General features: G+C 38.4%; 1 protein-coding gene across 3 annotated transcripts in view; it reads right to left on the bottom strand.

Moving 5' to 3' along the window:
• Positions 1–9337: 9337 nt before the first annotated feature.
• ASXL3 (ASXL transcriptional regulator 3) overlaps positions 9338–21779 on the bottom strand; it is a 160256-nt gene continuing 147814 nt past the window's right edge. For all 3 annotated transcript variants that reach the window (XM_075062985.1, XM_032802735.2, XM_032802785.2), the window contains one exon: positions 9338–18159. In XM_075062985.1, coding sequence (XP_074919086.1) covers positions 14518–18159 — 3642 coding nt within the window. In that variant the 3' untranslated portion in view covers positions 9338–14517. The remainder of the gene's footprint in view (positions 18160–21779) is intronic.

The following is a 21779-nucleotide window of genomic DNA, read 5'->3' as shown; positions in this document are numbered from 1 at the left end:
TGAAGTCAACAGAAGTTTTGCTATTAACTTTAATGGGAGCAGGTAAGTAGTATTGCATCCATTTTCCAGATGGATAAACTGACACATGACTTGTCCAAGCTCACAGAGTGAATTGGTGGGAAAGGTGACAATAAAATGCCAAAGTTCTGACTTTCCATCCCTTGTTCAAACCATTGCACAATGCTGCTTCCCCATAACGATTCTCTCCCTGGTATCTCAAAAGGCTTGTATTTGTTTTACTGTGCAGACTACTAGTAATAATAAAGGATAGCTGGAGAATTTAACAAATGATGTCTGTCCCACCAAACAGTAACTATAAACCTGTAAATGATGTAAGTTAATTTTGGTTTTTGTAAAGGGAGTTATGCCTCACCAATCTACTAGAATTCTTTGAGGGGGTGAATAAGCATGTGGACAAGGGAGATCCAGGCGACATAGTTTACTCAGATTTTCAGAAAGCTTTTGACAAGGTCCCTCACCAAAGGCTCTTACGCAAAGTAAGCTGTCATGAGATAAGGGATAAAAAAAAAAATGAAAAAAAATGTAAACAGTGAGATGGCAAAATTTGCAGATGATACAAAAGTACTCAAGATAGTTAAGTCCCAGGCAGACTGCAAAGAACTACAAAAGGATCTCTCAAAACTGGGTGACTTGGCAATGAAATGGCAGATTAACTTGAATGTGGATAAATGCAAAGTAATGCACATTGGAAAACATAATCCCAACTAAACATATAAAATGATGGAGTCTAAATTGGCTGTCACCACTCAAGAAAGAGATCTTGGAGTCATTGTGCATAGGTCTCTGAAAACATCCACTCAATGCGCAGCGTCAGTCAAAAAAGCAAATAGAATGTTGGGAATCATTAAGAAAGGGATAGATAATAAGACTGAAAATATCATATTGCCTCTATATAAATCCATGGTACGTCCACATCCTGGATACTGTGTGCAGATGTGGTCGCTCCATCTCAAAAAAGATATATTGGAATTGGAAAAGGTTCAGAAAAGGGCAACAAAAGTGATTAGGGGTTTGGAACGGCTGCCGTATGAGAGATTAATAAGACTGGTACTTTTCTGCTTGGAAAAGAGACGACTAAGGGCGGATATGATAGAGAACTATAAAATCACAACTGATGTGGAGAAAGTAAATAAGCAACTTATTCTTAGTCTGAATTTGTCTAGCTTTAGCTTCCAGCCATTGTATCATGTTGTACCCTTCTCTACTAGATTGAAGATTCCTCTGTTATCAAATTTCTGTCCTCCATGCAAGTTCTTATGGGATCAACTCCCCCCTTTAACGACAGGTTTCAGAGTAGCATCCGTGTTAGTCTGTATCCACAAAAAGAACAAGAGTGCTTGTAGCAGCTTAGAGACTAACAAATTTATTTCAGCATAAACTTTCGCAGAAGTGAGCTGTAGCCCATGAAAGCTTATGCTGAAATAAATTTGTTAGTCTCTAAGGTGCCACAAATACTCCTGTTCTTCTCCCCCTTAACTTTTTCTTTGTTAAACTAAATAGAATGAACTCTTTAAGACTATCATTATAAGGCAGGTTTTCCAATCTTTAATCATTCTTGTGGTTTTTCTTTGAAAACTCAATTTATCACATTCTTCTTGAATTGTACACAACAGAACTGAACACAGTATCCCATAGTGGTCACACCTGTACCAGTGCTAAACTCAGAGATAATATAACCTCTTTACTGCTACTCAATATTCCCCAGTTTATACACCCAAGTATCACATTAGCCCTTTGGCCAAGGGCACTGAACTGTGAATTCAGGTTCAGTTGATTATCCCACATGACCCCCAAATACCCCATCCTGTAATTATAGCCTACATTCTTTCTTCCTAAATGTATAAGCTTATATTTGGCCACATTGAAACATTTTTTTTTGCTTGCAGTTTACCAAGTGAGCCAGATCACTCTATATCAGTGACCTGTCCTCTTCATTATTTATTCTCCCCAATTTGTGTGTCACATACAAACTTTATCAGTAATTGTGTTATATTTTCTTCGGGGTCTTTGAAAAAATATGTTAAATAGCCTAGGGCCAAGAACCAACCTGCTGGACCCCACTAGAAACACACCCATTAGATACATTTTTCCCATTTACAGTTATATTTTGAGATGCATCAGTTTGCCAGTTTTTAATTTATTTAATATATGCCATGCTGATTTTATATAGTTCTAGTTTCTATATCAAAATGTCATACGACAAGTCAAATGTCCTACAGAAGTCTAAATACTTTATTTTTTATCAAACTTGAAATACCATCAAAAAAGATATCAAGTTAGTTTGACAAAATCTGCTTTCCATAAACTCATGTTGATTGGCAATAAATATTTCATCCTCCTGTAATTTGTTTTGTCAGGCAAATCCCCTTTTAGCTATTCCATTATTTTGCCTAGGATCGACATCATGCTGATAGACCTACAATTCCCTTTTACATGATTCAAATATTAGCATAAAATTTGCTTTCTTCTGGTCTTCTGGAACTTCCCCTGTGTTCCAAAACTTATTGAAAATCAACATTGACAATCCAGAGAGCTCCTCGGACTACTCCTTTATAACTCTTGACTAAAAGTCATCTGGACCTGATGATTTAAAAATGTCTAACTTCAGAAGCTGGGGTTTAACAACCTGTTGAGTTACTGTTGGAATGGAAAATATTTCAAAAATGATTATTATTGCATGATATTAGTATAGTATCTGGCTTTTTCTCCCAACACAGAACAGAAATATTTATTGAACACTTCTGCCTTTTCTGGACTATCTACCATTTTCATCAAGTTATAAATACTATTGTTAGGATACTTTTTGTTTTTAATACAGTTAAACACTCCTTTTTATTGTTCTCAACTCTGCTGGCCATAGATGTTGCCTTGTGTCCTTTTGCTTCCCTTATCAATTTTCTACAATTCCTAGCAATTAATATACATTAGAAGTTATCAGCTTCCTCTTTTAATATATATTATTTTATGATCCTATTACAAATTGTTTTAGATATGCACCAGTTTCTATCTAACCAGTATTATATATTATCAGTAAAAGATGCATGTAATTTATTAAACAAGCAAAAACACACACACTAGTAAATTTAATGGTAATATATTGAAGAGAGTTAGATTTTCAAATTGGCTCTTAGGATTATGCCTGCAGATTTTGCATGAAACCAGCATTTGTACACTACATTAGATATGCAGTTACTTGATTTACATGAGATAATGTCCATTTCTTTAAATAAACACAGATTATGTGTACAAACAACTTTGCAGGCACAGCTTCAGATGCCATTTTTGAAAGCACATTTTAGTCCATAAAATGGATAAATGCAGGGCAAGCAAGCCATGTGCTTAAAAATGACATATGCATCTAAAAATGATGTAACTGGTAAATTTAGCCATCAATGTAAAACTCTTCATGTTTATTCTATTAAGGGAAATTTATTAAGTTTATATAGATAGCTAAAGGAATGAAAAGGAGCACAAAAATTAAGGACATCAAATGTATTCACTATCAGCTTTCTGATATCTTTAGTCCAGGACAGCGCTCCATCAGTAAAACTTTTGATTTTGAGATGTTATTTTAATATTGCAATTCTAATTCCAAATGTCTTGATAAAATTGAGAACCCTAGGACTAGGTTACTTAGAATCAGTTACAGATAACTTGTGATTGGCCATTTAAAAGTTGCTTTTTATATCTGCTTCTCTATTTAAATAAACCTTCCTGAGTCCAGTCACCTCTGCCACAGCTATAGCAAGGTATCAAAAAGAAGTGAAAATAATGAGGAGGCTTGCCTCATTCAGCATACACTTCAGGAAAGACAATTTAACCTTATTAGCAATTACAGATGTCTATGTGGTGCCTAAGTCATTTAAGGGTAAATTAAAATAGTTTTCCCCCAAGTTATATGCCTTTTATTATGTTAAGTGAGTTTTGCTCAAGAAACTTACACTTATCAAAATTCTAAATTAATTTTCTATTTTTATAATAAAACCTTTAACCCTCTGCTTATCCACTGAAAAATAATGATTCTGACTGACTCCATTTGGATATATCATACATTATTCTCAAGCTCAAGCAAATGGTGTTAGGTTTTTTTGGCTAGTCAGTTAATCACCAACTGGCAGGACTGATAGATAGGTTGTGGAGAAAAATTACCAGGAAGACAGTTTGTTTACTTTACATAACTTATTTAAGTACAAATTTCCTTAGAAAGGCCATAGATGGCATGAAAGGTATATTTATCAAGTGAAGATTTCCACTTGTTTCTTCATTGCACACCCTTTTGACAGAAACTGATGAGATTTTATATTCTTGTGGCTGGTATAATCCAATAATATTAAATATTATATTAGGACCTGCAAGGATACAGGTATTGATTCTTTAAATATGTAGCAGGGAGCAAGGCACAAGGGCTAGAAAAACTTCTATCAGAAGCTCTATAATGAAAGACAGTGGGAGTGGGAGAGAGACAGAATAGCTTTGTTCTTATTCAAATAAAGTTTCTAGTTTAATGCTGGAAGAAAGCAATATTTTTTGTCATTCTATACCAGTGTCATATGACAGTGCTCAGCAAACAAAACAATGTAACCAGAGCTCAAGCTAAGATGGTACAGCATACGTGGTTGTGCATAGCGGTTATTTTGCTGGTTTAACACACCAGTCCACATAGGAACCATCTCTGCTCTCCAAAATGCCATGCTCTGGGCTTCCACCTACCATTCTTTAAGTATAAGCAGCAGTGAGAGATTGGTGATCATAGGGACCTATATTAAGGGTTTATCTACACAGATCAATTAATTCAGATTGATATAGGGTGTAAATTTAAAGTGGAATAGCTATTCCAGATTAACTCCATATATGGACACTTTTATTCTGGAGTATCCACAGAAGGAGTTAATCCGGAATAGCTATTCCTGAATTATTCACCATGAAGATATACTCTAAAGGTACGTGTCTACACAGCATTTTTGAGCCTGCAGGGGTGTACCTCCCAGCCAAGGCCACCCACTTCTCTAGGCTTCAGAGCCTGAGCTGCACCTTCAAAGCAGTGTCTCCACAGCTATTTTTAGAGTGCACAGTGAGCCCTGCTAGCTGGAGTGTATTCGACCCAGGCTGGGAGGTTTGCTCTCATGGGTACCAAAACGGTGTATAGACATACCCTAAGGGTATGATATGTCTACACTGCAATTCTACACCTGCAGCTGGCCCATGCCAGCTGATTTGGGCTTGCGGGGCTCAGGCTAGGGGGCAGCTTAATTGCGATGTAGATATTCAGGCTTGGGCTCCAGCCCAAGCTCTGGGACCCTCCTGTCTCTCAGCAGAGGTTCAGGCTGAGTCTGAACATCTACATTGTACTTAAACAGCCTCATGAGCCAGAGTCAGCTGGCATAGGCCAGCCATAGGTTTTTAACTCCAGTGTAGACATACCCTAAAAGACCAAAATCCCTCTGCCACTTCCAGAATGTGAGTGACAGTGAGAAGGCCAGCAAACCTGGAAAACAGAATTGAGGAACCAGCTCAGCTGAAGCATATGTAACAGAAGAGGCTCATGGCACACACTGAAGATATACAAAAGTGGCCACAGTTTGAAAGGGTAGCAAGGTGAAAAGCAGCTATGGAGGAGAGATAGAGGAAAGAGGAGCAGAGAAGGAAAGGAGACATGAGAAGTGGCTGCATTAATAAGGACACTGTGGAAGTACTTATACTTTGAATGTTTTGATTCATGAAAAAGTCTGAAACTTAGATAATGCCGAAAACAGATGTGATGTTTCACTCCATATTCTTTATGAAAATATGCTTATGGTATGGCAGGGCTGCCCAGAGGAGTGGGCATGTGGGGCACAAGGGTTTTTGGGGGCCCCTGGAGGACACTAGGGGAGTGATTAAGAACTGGTTCAGAGGCAAGCAATATCGCCCTGAACCTACCCCAGAGAAGAGAAAGCGCGAGACCCAGAGAACAATACCGGCAATTTGCCACACTGTGTATTATTTTTTTTATTTCTCAGTTGCAATCCTTTGGCATCAGCTGCCCAGAAGTCACATCACTAAGTATGAGGGTCCAATTCACCCTCCTTTGCACCTCGTATAGTCATTTGCACCAGCATAATGTGAGTTCAAAGTGGACATCAAGCATGACCATTGTGATCTGATAGCCTTTTACATCCACTTTGCACTAGTGTCAATAACTACATAAGGTGCAAAGCAGCAGTGAATCAGACCCATATTGCTGTTGTGACTGAGAAATATATATATGAAGGCTCTCTTAGGTTACTCTATAAACTCAAACATTCTATAATCTCAACTAACCTAATTTTGAATTGTCCACAGATTATGTCACCTCACTGCTCACCTCCAGTTAATTTATTTGATACTGAAATGTCTTGTATTGTATTCCCAAAATTACAACTAGGGCTTATTTAACAGACAGATACAATGTTGGTTATTCTCCAGTTCTCTATCAGCTAATTTTAAAATCAGTATATCAGGTAATTTTAAAGACAGATTGCATATTTTTGTTAGCAGTTCAGCCACTTAATTCATAACTTCCTTATTTTTTGAAGTAGTCTTCCTAAAGTTTGGTGCGATAGCTTTTGGTACAATCCCTACTAGTGAAATGTTTAACTTGATTGTATTATGATCATAATTACTTAATGGCTGTATTATAGTCACTTCTTCAGCTAATTTTGCTCAGATGCTTAGGACTGTGTGAAGAACAGCCCCTCCTGTATTGCAGAGAAGTTGTGCCATTATGTTAATATTTACAGTGTCAGTCAGAATAGACCACCAACTCATCTAGACTGACCTTTACAACACAGGGCACCGATGCCACTCAGCATCTGGACATCAAATCCAAGCACCGAAATGAGACCAAAGTATTAAAGCCCACAGGTTGCTATACTGTTACGTGATATAGGCAAAGAACAGGAAAGACTGAGATGTAAGGAAACTGTTTCACTAAATTTTATCCCAGTAAGACATTTCACCAGGAAACTGAGAGCATCTCAGCCATTCCTATAAAATATTAACGCATTCTTCTCCCATCCACCAAATCCCCCTTTCACTGTGATTTGTTTGTGAATAGTTAGCATGCACTATGTTAGTATGAGCATAGTTTACAGATTCTGCCCTTGTTCTTGCTATGGGACTGCCCTAAGCACTTCACATAGCTGTCGTGGGGGGTCACTAATAGGCACTGGCCTGTTGCATGATGATGGGCTGTAAAGAACTGCTAACGCTCTTGCAATGCAAGATGAGGTGCTCTGATCAACTGTCACGGGCAGTAAGAAGGAACTGAGAGGGTATAAAGATGGTGGTGTCTAATATATCAGCGCATGCGCATGGCACTCAAGGGGGCGTCACAGCTAATCCAAGGGATACTGCTAAGGCAAAAATCTCCAATGACTGCACATTGGTGCGCAAACACCTAAAATGGAATCAGCATGAGCCCATACTCAAAGAAGAGCACTCTACTTGCCCAGAAAATCTGCACAAGATTTTCTTCTGTCTCCATCTGCTGCTAGCACAGATATCTCTATGGATAAATAGAAAGCAATGTTGAAGAATCAGGATAAATATGAACCTCTGCTGTACTGTAGACTCAGACTTTTCATGATCATCTAGTCTGACATCCTGCACTTTGCAGGCCACAGAATCGCACCCACCCACTCCTTAATAGACCCCTAACCTCTGGCTGAGTTAATGAAGTCCTCTAATCATGATTTAAACACTTCCAGTTACAAAGAATCTACCATTTACACTAGCTTGAACCTGGAAGTGCCCCATACTCCCCCCCCCCACCCGAGTTTTCCAGGAATATTAAACTGCACTGTTGCAATTTTAAAAGTCAAATGTTTTTCCTTCTCACTCCCTTCCCCACCACTATGTCAGACAGTTAAGGCCCATTGTCCTTTATTTTAAAATGATCCATAATTTATTTTAAACTTATACAGGATAATCCTCTGGTTAAAGCACAGGACTAGGAAGCAGAAGATACATGATTTTTCCCTCACAGTTCTGCTGTGGACTTCCTGTGTGCCCTTGGCAAGTCATTTCATTTCTCTGGGGCTCAATTTCCCCAACTGTAAAAGTGAGGATAATTCAAAAGAGTGTTGTGAAGACTAATTTATTAGTGTTTGGGGAACACTGAGTGGGACGTGCAGACAGAAGACATTCCAGAAATACAAAATACTATAAAATGTTATTTTTAAAAGTTTAAATAAAATTTTGCAGAAAGCTAGTTTAGAAGGTTTTTAAAATTAACATAGGTGCAACAGTAAACAGGTACAGTAGCTCTTAAAATATACAGAAATTCTGATTTGAATTCCTCCATTCACCTAAAGAGTTAAGACAAAAACTACTGCAGCCTATGGCTGAACAACTAGTATTAAATAAAAGGCTAGCCCCAAGCTTTGCAAGACCCTGGCTGAGACCCTTGGCAGACTTGGATAACCTGCAAAGCACAACTGGAGGTGGGAGTGCACGTCAGGTGGGTGGGGGAATCACAGTAACTGTCATTAGATTAACAACTATTTAGGATAGGCACTGTCTTTTTGTTGTTTTGTTTGTACAGTGCCTAGCACAATGTTGCCCTGATGCATGACTGGGGACCTGAAGTGCTACCACTAATCAAATAATAATAATTGTGGAAAGGTGCAGCAAGGCATTGGGGATTCAGGAAGTGCTGGCCTTAGAACTTTTGAGCAGGCCTGTGAAAAAATTACTTGCTGTCCACCCTCTTATCCCTCAACCCTAACAACTGGCTTATGTTTGCAAAGCTCTTTCAAAGGTTAAAAAGTTCTAGAAACATTTTGTTTGTAATTTAATTAATTCTCCACTCTATCTCCTGTTGGTCAAGCACAGTTTATAAGACAACTCTGGGTTCATCATTGGGTAACAGGATTGAACAGGGAACCTGTTATCAAAGGGCCACTGAGGTATGGACTTTTAAGTTGTTCTTTGTTGGTGGAAAAGGGGAGGGGGAGATCACAAGAGGATGTGCTGTGTGCTGACAGAGTCAGGTTCCCTAAAACTCATAGTACATATCTAGGAGTTGCACTGAAAGACAATGCATCTAATCTGCTCTTTATGTTCTGTAAATCTTCTACTTAAAACTCAAAGTATTAACACCCAGTTTTATTTTCATTATTTCAATATGGTCATACCTATGCTATATCAGATACTGCTCAGTCTCAATCATACAATAAATGAAACTTTTTGAGTTTCCGCATCTGTTTCTCCTTCACTGACTGGAGTGTTCAATGAACTAGCACAGACAGAATACCCCACATAACGCACTGAACATAAAAGAAAAACATATGGCAAATATATTTTATCTCTTTATTTTTTCCAGAATAGTTTAATATTGAAGCCCATGTTGTTATTTTCAGGGGAGCAGGAAGGGAAAAAGGGGAGGGAGAAGAGAGAAAATATGGAAACAACTCAATGTATTTAATTTATGGTTTTGTGAGTGGTCATTTTTGTAGGCAACAAATGTTTTTTGTTTTTGTTTTTTTAAATAAAAAATGAAGAGCACCATTAAAGAAAGCATGATCCCTGATTTCTAAAGAAAACACTATCTTTAAAAAAAATTGTTAAAATCCTTCTTGCACTCAGTCACATTTAGTCAGGTAACAAAGCAAGCATAACAGTATTAAATTATAGTAACCCCACTGAAATCAACTACTCCCCCTTCTGAGGATTCAGAGAACCATTTCTGAGCTTGTCCTGTGGGAATAATGTTTTCTTTGGTAGAGGATTGAAGGAGGGTTTTTATTTCTCCATATGTTGATTTAAAAAAAAAAATCTATGCATGTTATGGATTTCCCCCTTAAATCTGTGTTTCTCATGCATGTTAAATATGGGTTGATTTCACATTGCTGTTACACTCCAAAAGTAATACTGCCCTAAAAAGGCATTGAATGGCTAATGTCAAGCAGATGTAAACATTCAAAATACTGACAAATTAAAAAAAAACAAAACCAAAATAAAAAACACAAAAAACCCTGTACTGAAATTGTGAATTGAGTTAGGTTTCTGTAAAGCAGAAGAAATATTTTACAGCAGTACAAGAGAATTATGGCAACAAAGTAAAGCACTTTTCTTGTAACATTCATGAACAGTACAAATACGACAAAGTTATTCTACAGACTAAATTATTCTGTAACTATCAAATATAATACAAAGCGAAATATGTGCTATAAAAGAAGCAGCTCCTTTAAATTAGACTAAAAATGTTTTTGTTGGTTTTACAGTGACAAAAGCATGATTACTGAAAACAGGATTTTTAGATTCAGAAACATTTAGCTACACAGGTCCATGATTATCCATACTAAATATTATTTTTTGCTTTCCCCTTAAGTCCTACAGAAACACAGAAAAAACTGCTGTGCTGCTTTCACAAAACTGTAGAAAGTCATTCAGTGTTTAAAGCAGGGCTGTTCGCATGTGTCAGCTAAGATGATCCCTTTAGATGACATTTTTGAGCTTTTGAGTGTTCATCCTGGTACTTCACCACACCTTGGTAAAACTGCTAAACCAGAGGCTCCAATAACTATTCTGAAATTGTGCGTGTGTTTGTAAGGGGAAGGGAGGTGCAGCATAAGATAATTTTACTTCAGAAACTGCATTACAAAGCACCATATGCACCAGTTTATAAACTGTGCAAGGAATTCCAGGACTCTAAAAAAATATGAACATTCTATAGCTTACCCTACCACAGAGCCCTCATCAGGAAAAGGGATATAATTCTGCTTTATGGCTCAACCTTATTTTTATGTTAATTCATTTCATGTGCTAAACCTCAGCAGGTAAACAGAATGATGAAATGAAGTGCCCAGTTCACCAATTTTTTTATATTATTTCAACTAAGGGAATTTCTGACTGGAAAATTAGTTCTGCACAGGAACAGACAAACATACACACTACAAATGCCCTAATGTTAACGACACACCTCAAAAATAAGCAGATTAAAAAAAAAAGGAAGGAAAGAGCACAAAAGTATTTCGTCCTCTCCCCCAAAAGTGCTGCAACTAGGGAAAACACTTTGAATATTTTCCAAAAATGCATGTGTAAATTATTCCTGCAGGAAGGATGGACGGACTGACACACGCAAACACACAGAGGTGTCTTCTTCAATAATGCTTATTCTCACCACTTTTCAGTGCATAAACCTTAAATGTTTAACAGTGCAAACTGCACGATCACTAATAAACCAGAGTGACATGGGGATTGAAATTGGGACAAAATTAGACAAAACCAGGAGCAATCCAAAATTCAGTTATGATTTTAGGCCTGGTCTACACTAAAGGGGTAAGGGGAATCAATCTAAGTTATGCAACTTCAGCTATATGAATAATGTAGCTGTAATCGACATACTTAGATCTACTTACCGCAGTATCTTTACTGGAAAATTGATGGCTGACGCTCCCCCGTCGACTCCGCCTGCGCCTCTCGCCCTGGAGGAGTACCAGAGTTGATGGGAGAGCGCTTGGTGGTTGATTTATCGCATCTAGACTAGATGTGATAAATTGACCCCTGCTGGATCAATCGCTGCCCGTCGACCCAGCCGGTAATGCAGACAAGCCCATAGGTGGGTACCATTTTCAAGAGCACCGCATGATTTAGGAACGTAAGTCCCATTTTCAAATTAAAAGTCAATGAAACTCAGGCTCCTAAATCAGTTAGGTGCTTTTGGAATTTTACACCATGGCTATAAATCACTTACATTACTCACCAGATGTTTCTAAATAGTGGGTCAAATTCATTCCTAAAGCAACTCCACTGATGTCAAACAGAAGTCAGTGCAATGGCAGCACCATGAAGGGGTTTGGCCAATTGTGTTATATTATTTAGCATCATTTTGTCCAAAGCAGTTTTATATAACATTTTATCTTATCTCAAATATGCAAACTGCAACCACAGTACAAAGATGCCATTGACATGAATTCGTATTACATCATATTATTTACTCTCTCATCTGTCATTCAAAATAAAACATTTTTGGATGCTGCATTTTCTTTCAATACCATGTCAGTCATGGGTAGAATATATTTCAAGTCGCAAGTAAAAACAGATACTGATACATGCTGTGGACAAGGGATTCTGAGCCAGAAGTAAAAAGATTCCCAGCTCTCAGAGGGTTCATATAAACACAGGTTATTATGATTCTAAGAACTGGCCAATCTGTTTATTTAAGGGAATAAATTCTACCTCTACCATATGTCAATGAAACAGGATATAAGTCCAATACAGAAGTCTCCTTAAATATGGTTTGGTATGCATGACTACAATATACTCATGTTTACCCATGTGATCATCAGAGCTCCCATTTGGGTAGCCATCAGCATACCACTGGAAATTACTTTTCAACTGTTTATTTTTGATTTTTCATTCCACAGAAAGGCTTGAAAAAGTGGAAAATCTGTGGGATTTTCACCTTTCATAAAGGAGTGCTTTTGTATACAGAAAATATATTACTGTATCTGCAACAATTTTGTTAATGGAATCGTTAATAGCTTTGGATCACATGGTGTCAAAAATTAATACTTAGATGTCACTACTACAGTAAAACAGAACTCTAGTTGCACCACAAAACTTCTTATGGCAGGAATGTACTTCCTACAATGTTCCAACGAATTTTTAAAGACAATCAAAAGGAACAGTATATTTTATGTTTGTGAAAATGGTCCCAAAAGAAAATAAATGTGATTTGCATATACGGTAGAACCTCACTAATATGCACTGATGCCAGGGAGACCGATAACAAATTAAATAATTATAAATTAATAAGCAAGAAAAGATCATAAATAAACAAGTATAATGGATCATATAGAGTACTTTTTTTTTTTTGAGTTTTATTGTTCATGTTAATACTTCAGAATATACCAGTAAATGTGTAGTGTTATATATTTTGTATAAATACTAAAATCTGAGGAGTATGAGACCTCAACTCACTAATATTACATGTTTCACTGAGAACTAGGGAGAGAATGTTTTTTGTGCAGATGGTAAGGTGTATGTATTAGTGAGGTTCTACTGCAATGGTAAAAATTACATTGCTCTCTATGCTCATATTTGTTTGGGTTGTCAGCTGCATGTCAGCATATGGGGGTACTCGTACTGCACATTGTGTTCTTGAATCTGGAGTAAAAAACAACAGCAAGATTTTTTCCTGTCCCCAACAGCTGCATGTGCTTTATCCCTTTATTATATTTTTCTTTTAGGTGGACAGGGCCTCAAAATTACTGTTGTTGTCCTCTAATGCTATGGTGACTAATGCACTGGGAATGCAGCTGTAGTCATCAACATAAATACAGTACTGGATAAATACTGAAGATTATTTAAAAGATGCAGTATCCCTTTAAAAAAGAAAACACCTCTTTACTCCCAACTCTCCAAAAGATACTACCAGTGGTCTGAAATCTTTAACAAAAAAAGGTAGTAAGTCATTTTGGAAAATAAGTTTTTAAAAAAGTCAAAACTGAAACATATTTAAATAGATAGTAAATCATATAGGAGGGGAAATAACTGATTTTCTACTATTCAGCTCAACATACAATTATGATCTGTCCTCAAATCATTAGTTATACCTCAGGATCAACCTTAGGCCATGGAAATGCTATTGAAATCCAGAACCTGTTTGTTACCTGGACCTGACCCATATATGTGTTTGGGATAGACAGCTCAGTAGGTGTACAGGGGAGGTTTGAGGAAGAAGGAAAAGGAGAGGTTGCTCAGTTCTCTAAGAGAAGTCACTTCCTCTACACTCCATTAAAGCCAAGAAGATTCTAGACATGGTCCAGCTAATCAAACCACATTTACAAATCTAATTCTCAGGGAATCAACAAGAACAGCTGACAATTAAAATCTTACCTCCATAATGCTTTGTGTAGGAGTGAGCAAACTCCTTTAAGTAAATCTGTCTAAAGTCTCTCTTTCTTTTGTTAGGTTGACCGTCTATAAGTTATGGATGGTAATGGTGAGTTCAAGAAAGCAATCATTAAAAAAATTGCAAGTCAATTTAGTAGCTCTCAAGGTGATTTGTAACAGAACACCAAGCTACTTTACCCAAAGCAGTCTTTACTCAATTTGTTAGTCATCTTGTTATCTCTGCACCTGCAGTACCCCAGCAGTTAGAAATTATGAGAATACAACTAACCTGTTATTCTTAACCTAGAGGGTCTGCTATCATAATAGATAAGCGGGGAAATAGTGTGCTGCACTTTGTGCAAATAAACAGAAGCTAGGAACGACATGTTAATACCTTTTCTTTCAGACAGCAAGGAAGCTCATAGTAGCTTAGTAACAAGTTTGTTGTTTTTTTGTTTTTTTTTTAAAGACATTCTAATGGTTTCTTCTTTCCAGGGAATGTCATGCAAGCAGAAATAACTAAATTCTGAAACAAAGCATCACCAGAAAAAAAATGGCCTAAAATGTTACAATTTCTCCATTTCTTTGTTCTGTTCTCCCATGCTGAGAAGGGATACTGCATCTTTGACTCAGTTTCTACCGTACAACCAAACAAGCTACACACAGTTTTGAAGGGCCTATGCAGTCATCATGGCAGAAGGCTCCACAGCCTTTGCACACTATCATGGCTTTCAGCCTGCAAGAGCATTTCAGTTCCAGTTCATCCGCATTGCTGCTGTCAGCAAATTTCTGAACCGGAATGGGAACGTTCTGATTAGACAGACCTGTAGCAGTATTTGAGCCACTTCCCAAAATTCCAATAGATTTTTCAATCGCAGATGCTGCCCTTTTGAAGCTTGTGCTACCAAAGTGTATAGTTGGATAACTTCCACAGAGCTGCTGCTGCTGTGGGTGCTGTGTTTGTATTTTCTGAGTTGCTAATTGGGTAAAAGGCTTCTGTGGCTCAGAAAGTAAATAGGAAGAGAAATCTGCATTTTTTAATGCAAATGCTTTTAACTGTTCTTTTACTTCATTCTGATCGTAGGAAGCTTGTTTTATGCCTAGTTCGCAGCTGCTGCTTAAACCTTCCTCAAAAGAAACAGGTTCAGATTTTATATTGCTACAGATGCTTGCTGGCTGAGGCCAACTAAGTCTTTTAGTGGTTTCCATAGTAACTGTTGGCTGTTTTTGATCAGATGGAACTTCTGCATTTGGAATAGGGGGAGGAGGAGGAGGATGCACTAATGTTTTATTCTGGAGAGTTTGTGAGGCACTAGCAATGTCATCACCTTCCTTAATTTGAATATTAGGGGAAAAAACACTTCCTAGCCTCTGCTGGTGAGCTGCTGCAGAAATACTGACCTCTCCCAAACCCTTCTGTTCCAGGTGCCTACTGAAAGCAAAAGCATTGCAGACAGATGGGACTTTTGAAGTAGTTTGCAACAAAGCTGCCGTAGGAATGGGGCCTCTTGCAGCCACGGACATTTGGTAAAAATGCTGTCTGTGTGAGGTATTAGCTTCTGCATGAAAACTGCCGTTTTTGTCAATGTGAAATAAGTTCTGTTGGAAACTGCATGAAGGCAGTGGCCTCTTCTGCTGTTTGATCTCTGGACTGTGAGCAATTCTGTTCTGAACTGCATGTTTGTTCAGCCACTCTTGTTTAAATGGCTGACCATGCCCTAGTTGATTCATGTTGGAACTGATCACACAAGGAGCCACTTTAACATCTGTGTCCATTGATACCTTCCCAAGCTCACATTTCATTTGAGTGTGCTCCCCTGCAGTCCTGGCCATCCGCTTCTTTGGATGGTTTTCACGCTTTCTAATTTGTAGTGGGGCTATGCTGCCTGCTGTAAATCCTTTACCATCTGGATTGGGTGAGCTGGAAGGATTTTCAACCATATTTCTCTCAGATGCTGATGTTTTACACACTGAGGTAGTTTGCAAAGGCAAGGGAAGCCTGTTAATTTCTAGTTTGGCTCCTGATCTGGGCTGCGGCAGCACTTTTTCCAAAGGCAGGTTGCCTTGCAGTAACTGTGTCACTAGAGGATTGTTAGCCTCAACTGACGATAAACGACAGCTAGAGCTTCCAGCACTTGTAACTCTTTTTAGGGTTTCTGTCGACAATGACAAAGAGTCCTCCATGGAATTTGTAGCAGATGTCTTGGAGGTCTGTGTTGGCTGTGCACTTGTGGCTATTTCTGCAGTCTGGCTAGGCATTTCAGGTCCGGTAAAATCCTCAGTGTCCATCCTAAAGCACTTGTCAGATTCAGTAGTTTCTGATTTAACAGGAACAGTGATGCTTGTCATAAGACTCCTTGACTGCAACTCTGAGATCTGCGTGTAACTTGAAGGTTCAGTTTTGACATTTTTTAAACAGTTTTGCTCTGAATATTCTTTATGCTTGTTTGGGTTAAGATGGCTGACCATTGGCTGGTCTGTGTGCATTGCCTCTTCATTATGCCAGCAAATTCTGTTATTAGTGTTATACTGATTGACACAGGCAGCATCTGCTTCACTTTTAAAGGCTGAAGGACCTCGTAACTGCTCCACAAAACCTTGGCCGGGGGCAACAACGTCGATTAATTTATCTTGAGGAGTAAGAGGCACTTCTTGAAGACTTGTACAAGCTGCCTGCAAGGTTTTGCCCTCTTGTTTTGCTGTAACAGTTATGAAGCTGGAACTGTGCTCAAGGCTTTCATTACTGACTATTTCAGGCCTGCTTATTACAGACACCTGAGGACATGGCATATTTTGTAAGGCAGTTTCTGCCCTCACAAGTCTGCTCTGCAGATCTATGCTGTTTTCTGCATTTTCAGTGGAAGCAGCCAGTGACAAATTGGTATTTAATGTTGTAGTGTGGTCAACAATGACTTTACAAGGTATAGACCTGTTCATGGCTGTTTGTGTAAAGCTCACTGGCTGAGATTTACTGGACAGATCTATTCGGTTTCGTGGTCCATAACTTTTTTCCAAGTTGTCAGCACTTAATTTAGCAGTGTTGTCATAAGAACTTACTGTCACCATATTACCAGTAAACATTGAAATGGGTGGCCTTGCAACAGAATCTACTACTGCAGCCGCATCACTACAGCTTAAAGCTGCTCTAACAGTAGTGTTAATGGATACAGTACTTTGCTCACTGCATCCAGTTATGGCTATCTTATCAGAAGAAAATCTAGTAGTAGTCCCCACTGGGGGAATCAATACAGAACTACCTGGGAGATGATTTGGCAAATTACTTGCAATGGACGAAGTTGGCACAGTGGTATATTGACTGGAGACTGCATTATTTGCACTGCTACTTGATACTGGCAATCTTTTCTCATCACTTGAATTTGATAAGACTGTACTGTCTGTTGAGGCTGGAACAATAGTGTTATCAATACATTTTGGTACAATGGCAATGCATGGAGTATCAACCCCTTGGGTGGATTTCAGAATGTTTACATTACAAGCTGAAATTGTTGTGTTTGTACTGTCAACAGACATTAAAACAGAGGATTTATCAAGAGAACTTGCAAAGAGAAGTTCTTGAATTGTTCCCGACATAGCAGTGCTGCAAACAGGTGCAGGGACTGAATTTTTACTGTAAAGCACTGGCACATTGTTATTTTCAATGGAGGTAGATGAGATAATTTTCTCACACAAATGTGGCATAGTTATGTTTTCATCAGAACTGTGCACAGATATGTCCGTAGCAGTTTCTGGCAATGCAGTTGTGTTAAGTGACTGCTGCAGTAAAGTGTTAGTCTCACGGAGGTGAGCGGACTTGTTGCTAGGAGACCTGCAGTTAGGATTAACTATAATGACACCAGTAGAAACTTCAATCTTTGTGTCAGAAGGAGTCGAGGTTTCTACGGACGAAGGACATTCCTTTGAACTGAGCTGCGACTTTGCTTCTTTACTGGTCTGGAGTAAGTGGGCTCTGGCTTGATGCTTTGCAAATAGTTTGGCCTTTGTTTGCTCCTTGATGTGTGCCAGTGTTCTTGTCTTCCCACCTTCGCAGGGACTCCCCATTGCTCCAGAGACTATGCTTGCAGCTGCTGCCACAGCAGCTGCAGCTGCAGCCTCTCTCTGGGCTCTAGCTTGCTGAGCTCTTGCCTTGATGTCTGCAAGAGTTCTAGCCCCAGTGTTCCTCCCGCTACTGACTGATGTACTCTGGGAAACCCTAGGTTCTGGTTTTGAAACAGGTTGACTCTTGATAATAAAAGGTGGCCCAATTTTTGAAAGTTGAATCTAAAAGAAGAAAAAAGAAAACAAACAATTTTAATGGGGTATCATACATATTAAATTTCTCTGCTGTCTCCTAAAAGGTTCAGAGCATGATAGCGAATTAGAGGTCAAACTAGATGGTCAGGTGGTCCCTTCTAGCCTTAAACTCCATGATTAGAATTACTATGCAGGGTAGTTACACAGGAAAATGCTAAAAGTTAACGATATGTTCATTTTAATATGCTATCATTCTCTAACAGAAGTAATGAGTACTTGAATTTGCCTCCACAGACCTACCCTTTTGTTGAGAAGGAAAGTTGACCGAATGTGATAAAATATAATGGTTATCTGATATAATTCATTACACCTTCCTAATCTCCATTGTATCTAGTTGGAGATCTATCTGTCCAGTGCAATGGGACTGGAAAAGGGCTTCCTAGTTAACACTTACTGCAAATGTTTGAAAAATGATCATAGTGGTTTTGCTCCTCACTCCAGGGCATTCAGATCTTGGTAACTACTTAACCTTTCCCTTGTTACACCAAACATTTACTGTAATATCAAATGCAACCAAAAAACTTTTCCTCCAGCTAGGAGAAGTCTGAAATTCCTATGAGTCTGTAATTCATACCATACCAAGGATCAATCCCTGACTGACTTAAAAGGGGTGAATCACAAAAATTTTTTTTTTCCTCCATAGCACTCTAATTTTAGGACACCTACTGTAGTATCTTTCTGGTGCATCACCTGCTCACTACTGTGTATTGAGACCCAATCCTGCAAATATTTAGAGAGTGTTTAATGAACGTACATGAATGATCTCACGGAAATCAATGGGATGACTCATATTATATGTAAACACAAGCACATGTACGTGTGTTTGCAGGACTGGGGTGTAAGAGTCATAAAGTCACATCCAAGACAAGCTCCAACAACAATCAGTGGAATGCACTTCTATTAAACACATCAAGCCACGCAGAATAGTATTTTAATCTCTTAAAATGGACACATTTTTCAGTTGTCCAGGTAAGTGGGGCCTCAGTGATCAGTAACGTGACTTCCTTTTGGAGAGTAGCAGAGAGAGGAAGTAGCCATGTGATAAATGTGAGTTAAGGGAAGTCAAAGCTATAAAAGAGCCCTTATTATTTGGGACATTGGCGGGGTCATTCTTATAAGGAAAGGTAGCCGTTATCAGTGACACCATCTTACAGAGGTAAATACTGATTAAATAAAGATATGATTAACATATGATTTTCCAAAATAAAGTTTAGAAATGCCTGCTGCTGTTTCAGTATCCCTTCAATGTCTCTGCGGCTGACTCTATTGGTAGGAGCTGCCATTTTCCCAGCAAGGGACTAATTTGATGATGCAGTGTGGGATTGACAGTCTGCTTTTCTATTAGAAAGCAGTGGAATTCAAAGTTTCAATGCTGTAATAATATACATGTAAATATAATATACATTTTATTTATCTCCACAGTATAGCACAGACAGTGTCAGTATAACTTTCCCCACACAGCTCTATCAACGGGCCTCAACCCTGACCTTGAAGGAAAGAGCAATTCATTGTACATGCCAATTCAATTCTTAGCTTGTCTGCCGAATCTGCCAATTAATGCTAGTTATGGTGGTGGTTTTGTAATGTAGAAACTTCTCAGCTGGGAAATGGAACGAGATCAAACTAATTTCACATATATCAATGAATATCCAGCAGATAGTGACCAAAAATCCACACTACTGATTTCATCTGGGTTTGAACTAGCAACCTACAGACAAAAGGTTCCATCATCCAGAACTAATCTCTTGAATCATTTTGTTCATCCTCCAATTTTTTTTAAATTGATTAGTTTAATAGTTGAGTTAATAACACTTACATTAACACACTTCTTAAATTACACTGCGACTTTAAAACACTACTTCAAAACATTTTGCTTTCCAGCTCAAGAGCAGATTTTTTTCAATCCTACTTTGCAACATCAATATTGATAAAATGGTAACTATTGTTTGATTGTGAATTTTTTAAATTATAATTATACCTTTTTCTCCCTACTGATCTTCTTTTCTTTGTAATTAGATAGTGATTAGAATTCCATACATGACACTGGAGTCTTTCCCAAAAAAAGACAAGAATACCACTAAAGTTAGAGTGGGCTAGCTTCCAACTGTATTCTTGCTCATCAACTACTATTAGCTGGTCCATGCTGTAGTACTAAATGATTGAAATATTTACTGTATTTGCCTTCCTGATGAGATTAACAACGTTCAATGACTATAGCAGTTACAAATAAATGGGAAAAAGGGACAACTCTGAACAATTGGGAACTCACACTGCTCAGCCAATAGGTTGAGTTAAGTAGACTGGACCTAAGTTTTAGCCAATGTCATCATGTACAAAACTATGATGGACAAGCCATCATGAAACACACTAAATAAATCTATTATCCTCACCTGTTAAAAAGAAGAACTTTCCAAATAGAGCTAACTTTTTTTTAAAAAAAAAAAGACAAATGTGCACAAACCAATTTATCTAGCCAGTATTTTGCTGCCTTTGCTTTGCTGCTAGTGAAGATATGTGCATTCTCATAAAGACTTTCTCCCTTACAGCTAAGGTTCTGCCTCTTAACTGTACAGGAAAATCTTGTACTTAAGCCATCATGTGTCCCAGTCTTGCAAAAAGATCTGCAAGTACACACCGTTACTCATAGAATCTCAGGGTTGGAAGGGACCTCAGGAGGTCATCTAGTCCAACCCCCTGCTCAAAGCAGGACCAATCACCAACTAAATCATACCAGCCAGGGCTTTGCCAAGCCTGACCTTAAAAACCTCTAAGGAAGGAGATTCCACCACCTTCCTAGGTAACCCATTCTAGCGCTTTACCACCTTACTAGTGAAAAAGTTTTTCCTAATATCCAGCCTAAACCTCCCCCGCTGTATCTTGAGACTATTACTCCTTGTTCTGTCATTTGTTACCACTGAGAACAGTCTAGATCCATCCTCTTTGGAACCCCCTTTCAGGTAGTTGAAAGCAGCTATCAAATCCCCCCTCATTCTTCTCTTCTGAAGACTAAATAATGCCAGTTCCCTCAGCCTCTCCTCATAAGTCATGTGCTCCAGCCCCCTAATCATTTTTGTTGCCTTCCACTGGACTCTTTTCTGTTTTTCCACATCCTTCTTGTAGTCTGGGGACCAAAACTGGACATGCTACTCCAGATGAGGCCTCACCAATGCTGAATAGAGGGGAATGATCATATCCCTCGATCTGCTGGCAATGCTTCTACTTATATAAGCCACAATTCTGTTAGACTTCTTAGCAACAAGGGCACACTGACTCCATATAGAGCCTCTCTGCCTTCAATCTAGACCCCTCTGCAGGACTGAGGATTTGACCAGTTGTAACAAAAGTGACACTGATGTAACAAATTCACTATTTCAACTTCCCTGGGGAAGCCAACTAGAATGAAAAACAGACTAAGAGAGAGCAAGCCCCTGATTAATTTTGAACATTGTAGACGGGGGAATTAGCAAATATACTAAGAAACAACTGAAAAGTCCATGGATTTATTTTTAAGTCATATATATTTGGATTGTTTTCCCTTACATGAAAGTACCTTTGCAACAAAAAAGGGGTAACTCGAACTGTGCAAC

The sequence above is a fragment of the Chelonoidis abingdonii genome, chromosome 2 (genome assembly GCF_003597395.2).
Source record: "Chelonoidis abingdonii isolate Lonesome George chromosome 2, CheloAbing_2.0, whole genome shotgun sequence".
NCBI classification, from domain to species: domain Eukaryota; kingdom Metazoa; phylum Chordata; order Testudines; family Testudinidae; genus Chelonoidis; species Chelonoidis abingdonii.
This window is presented reverse-complemented; position numbering and strand designations above follow the sequence as displayed.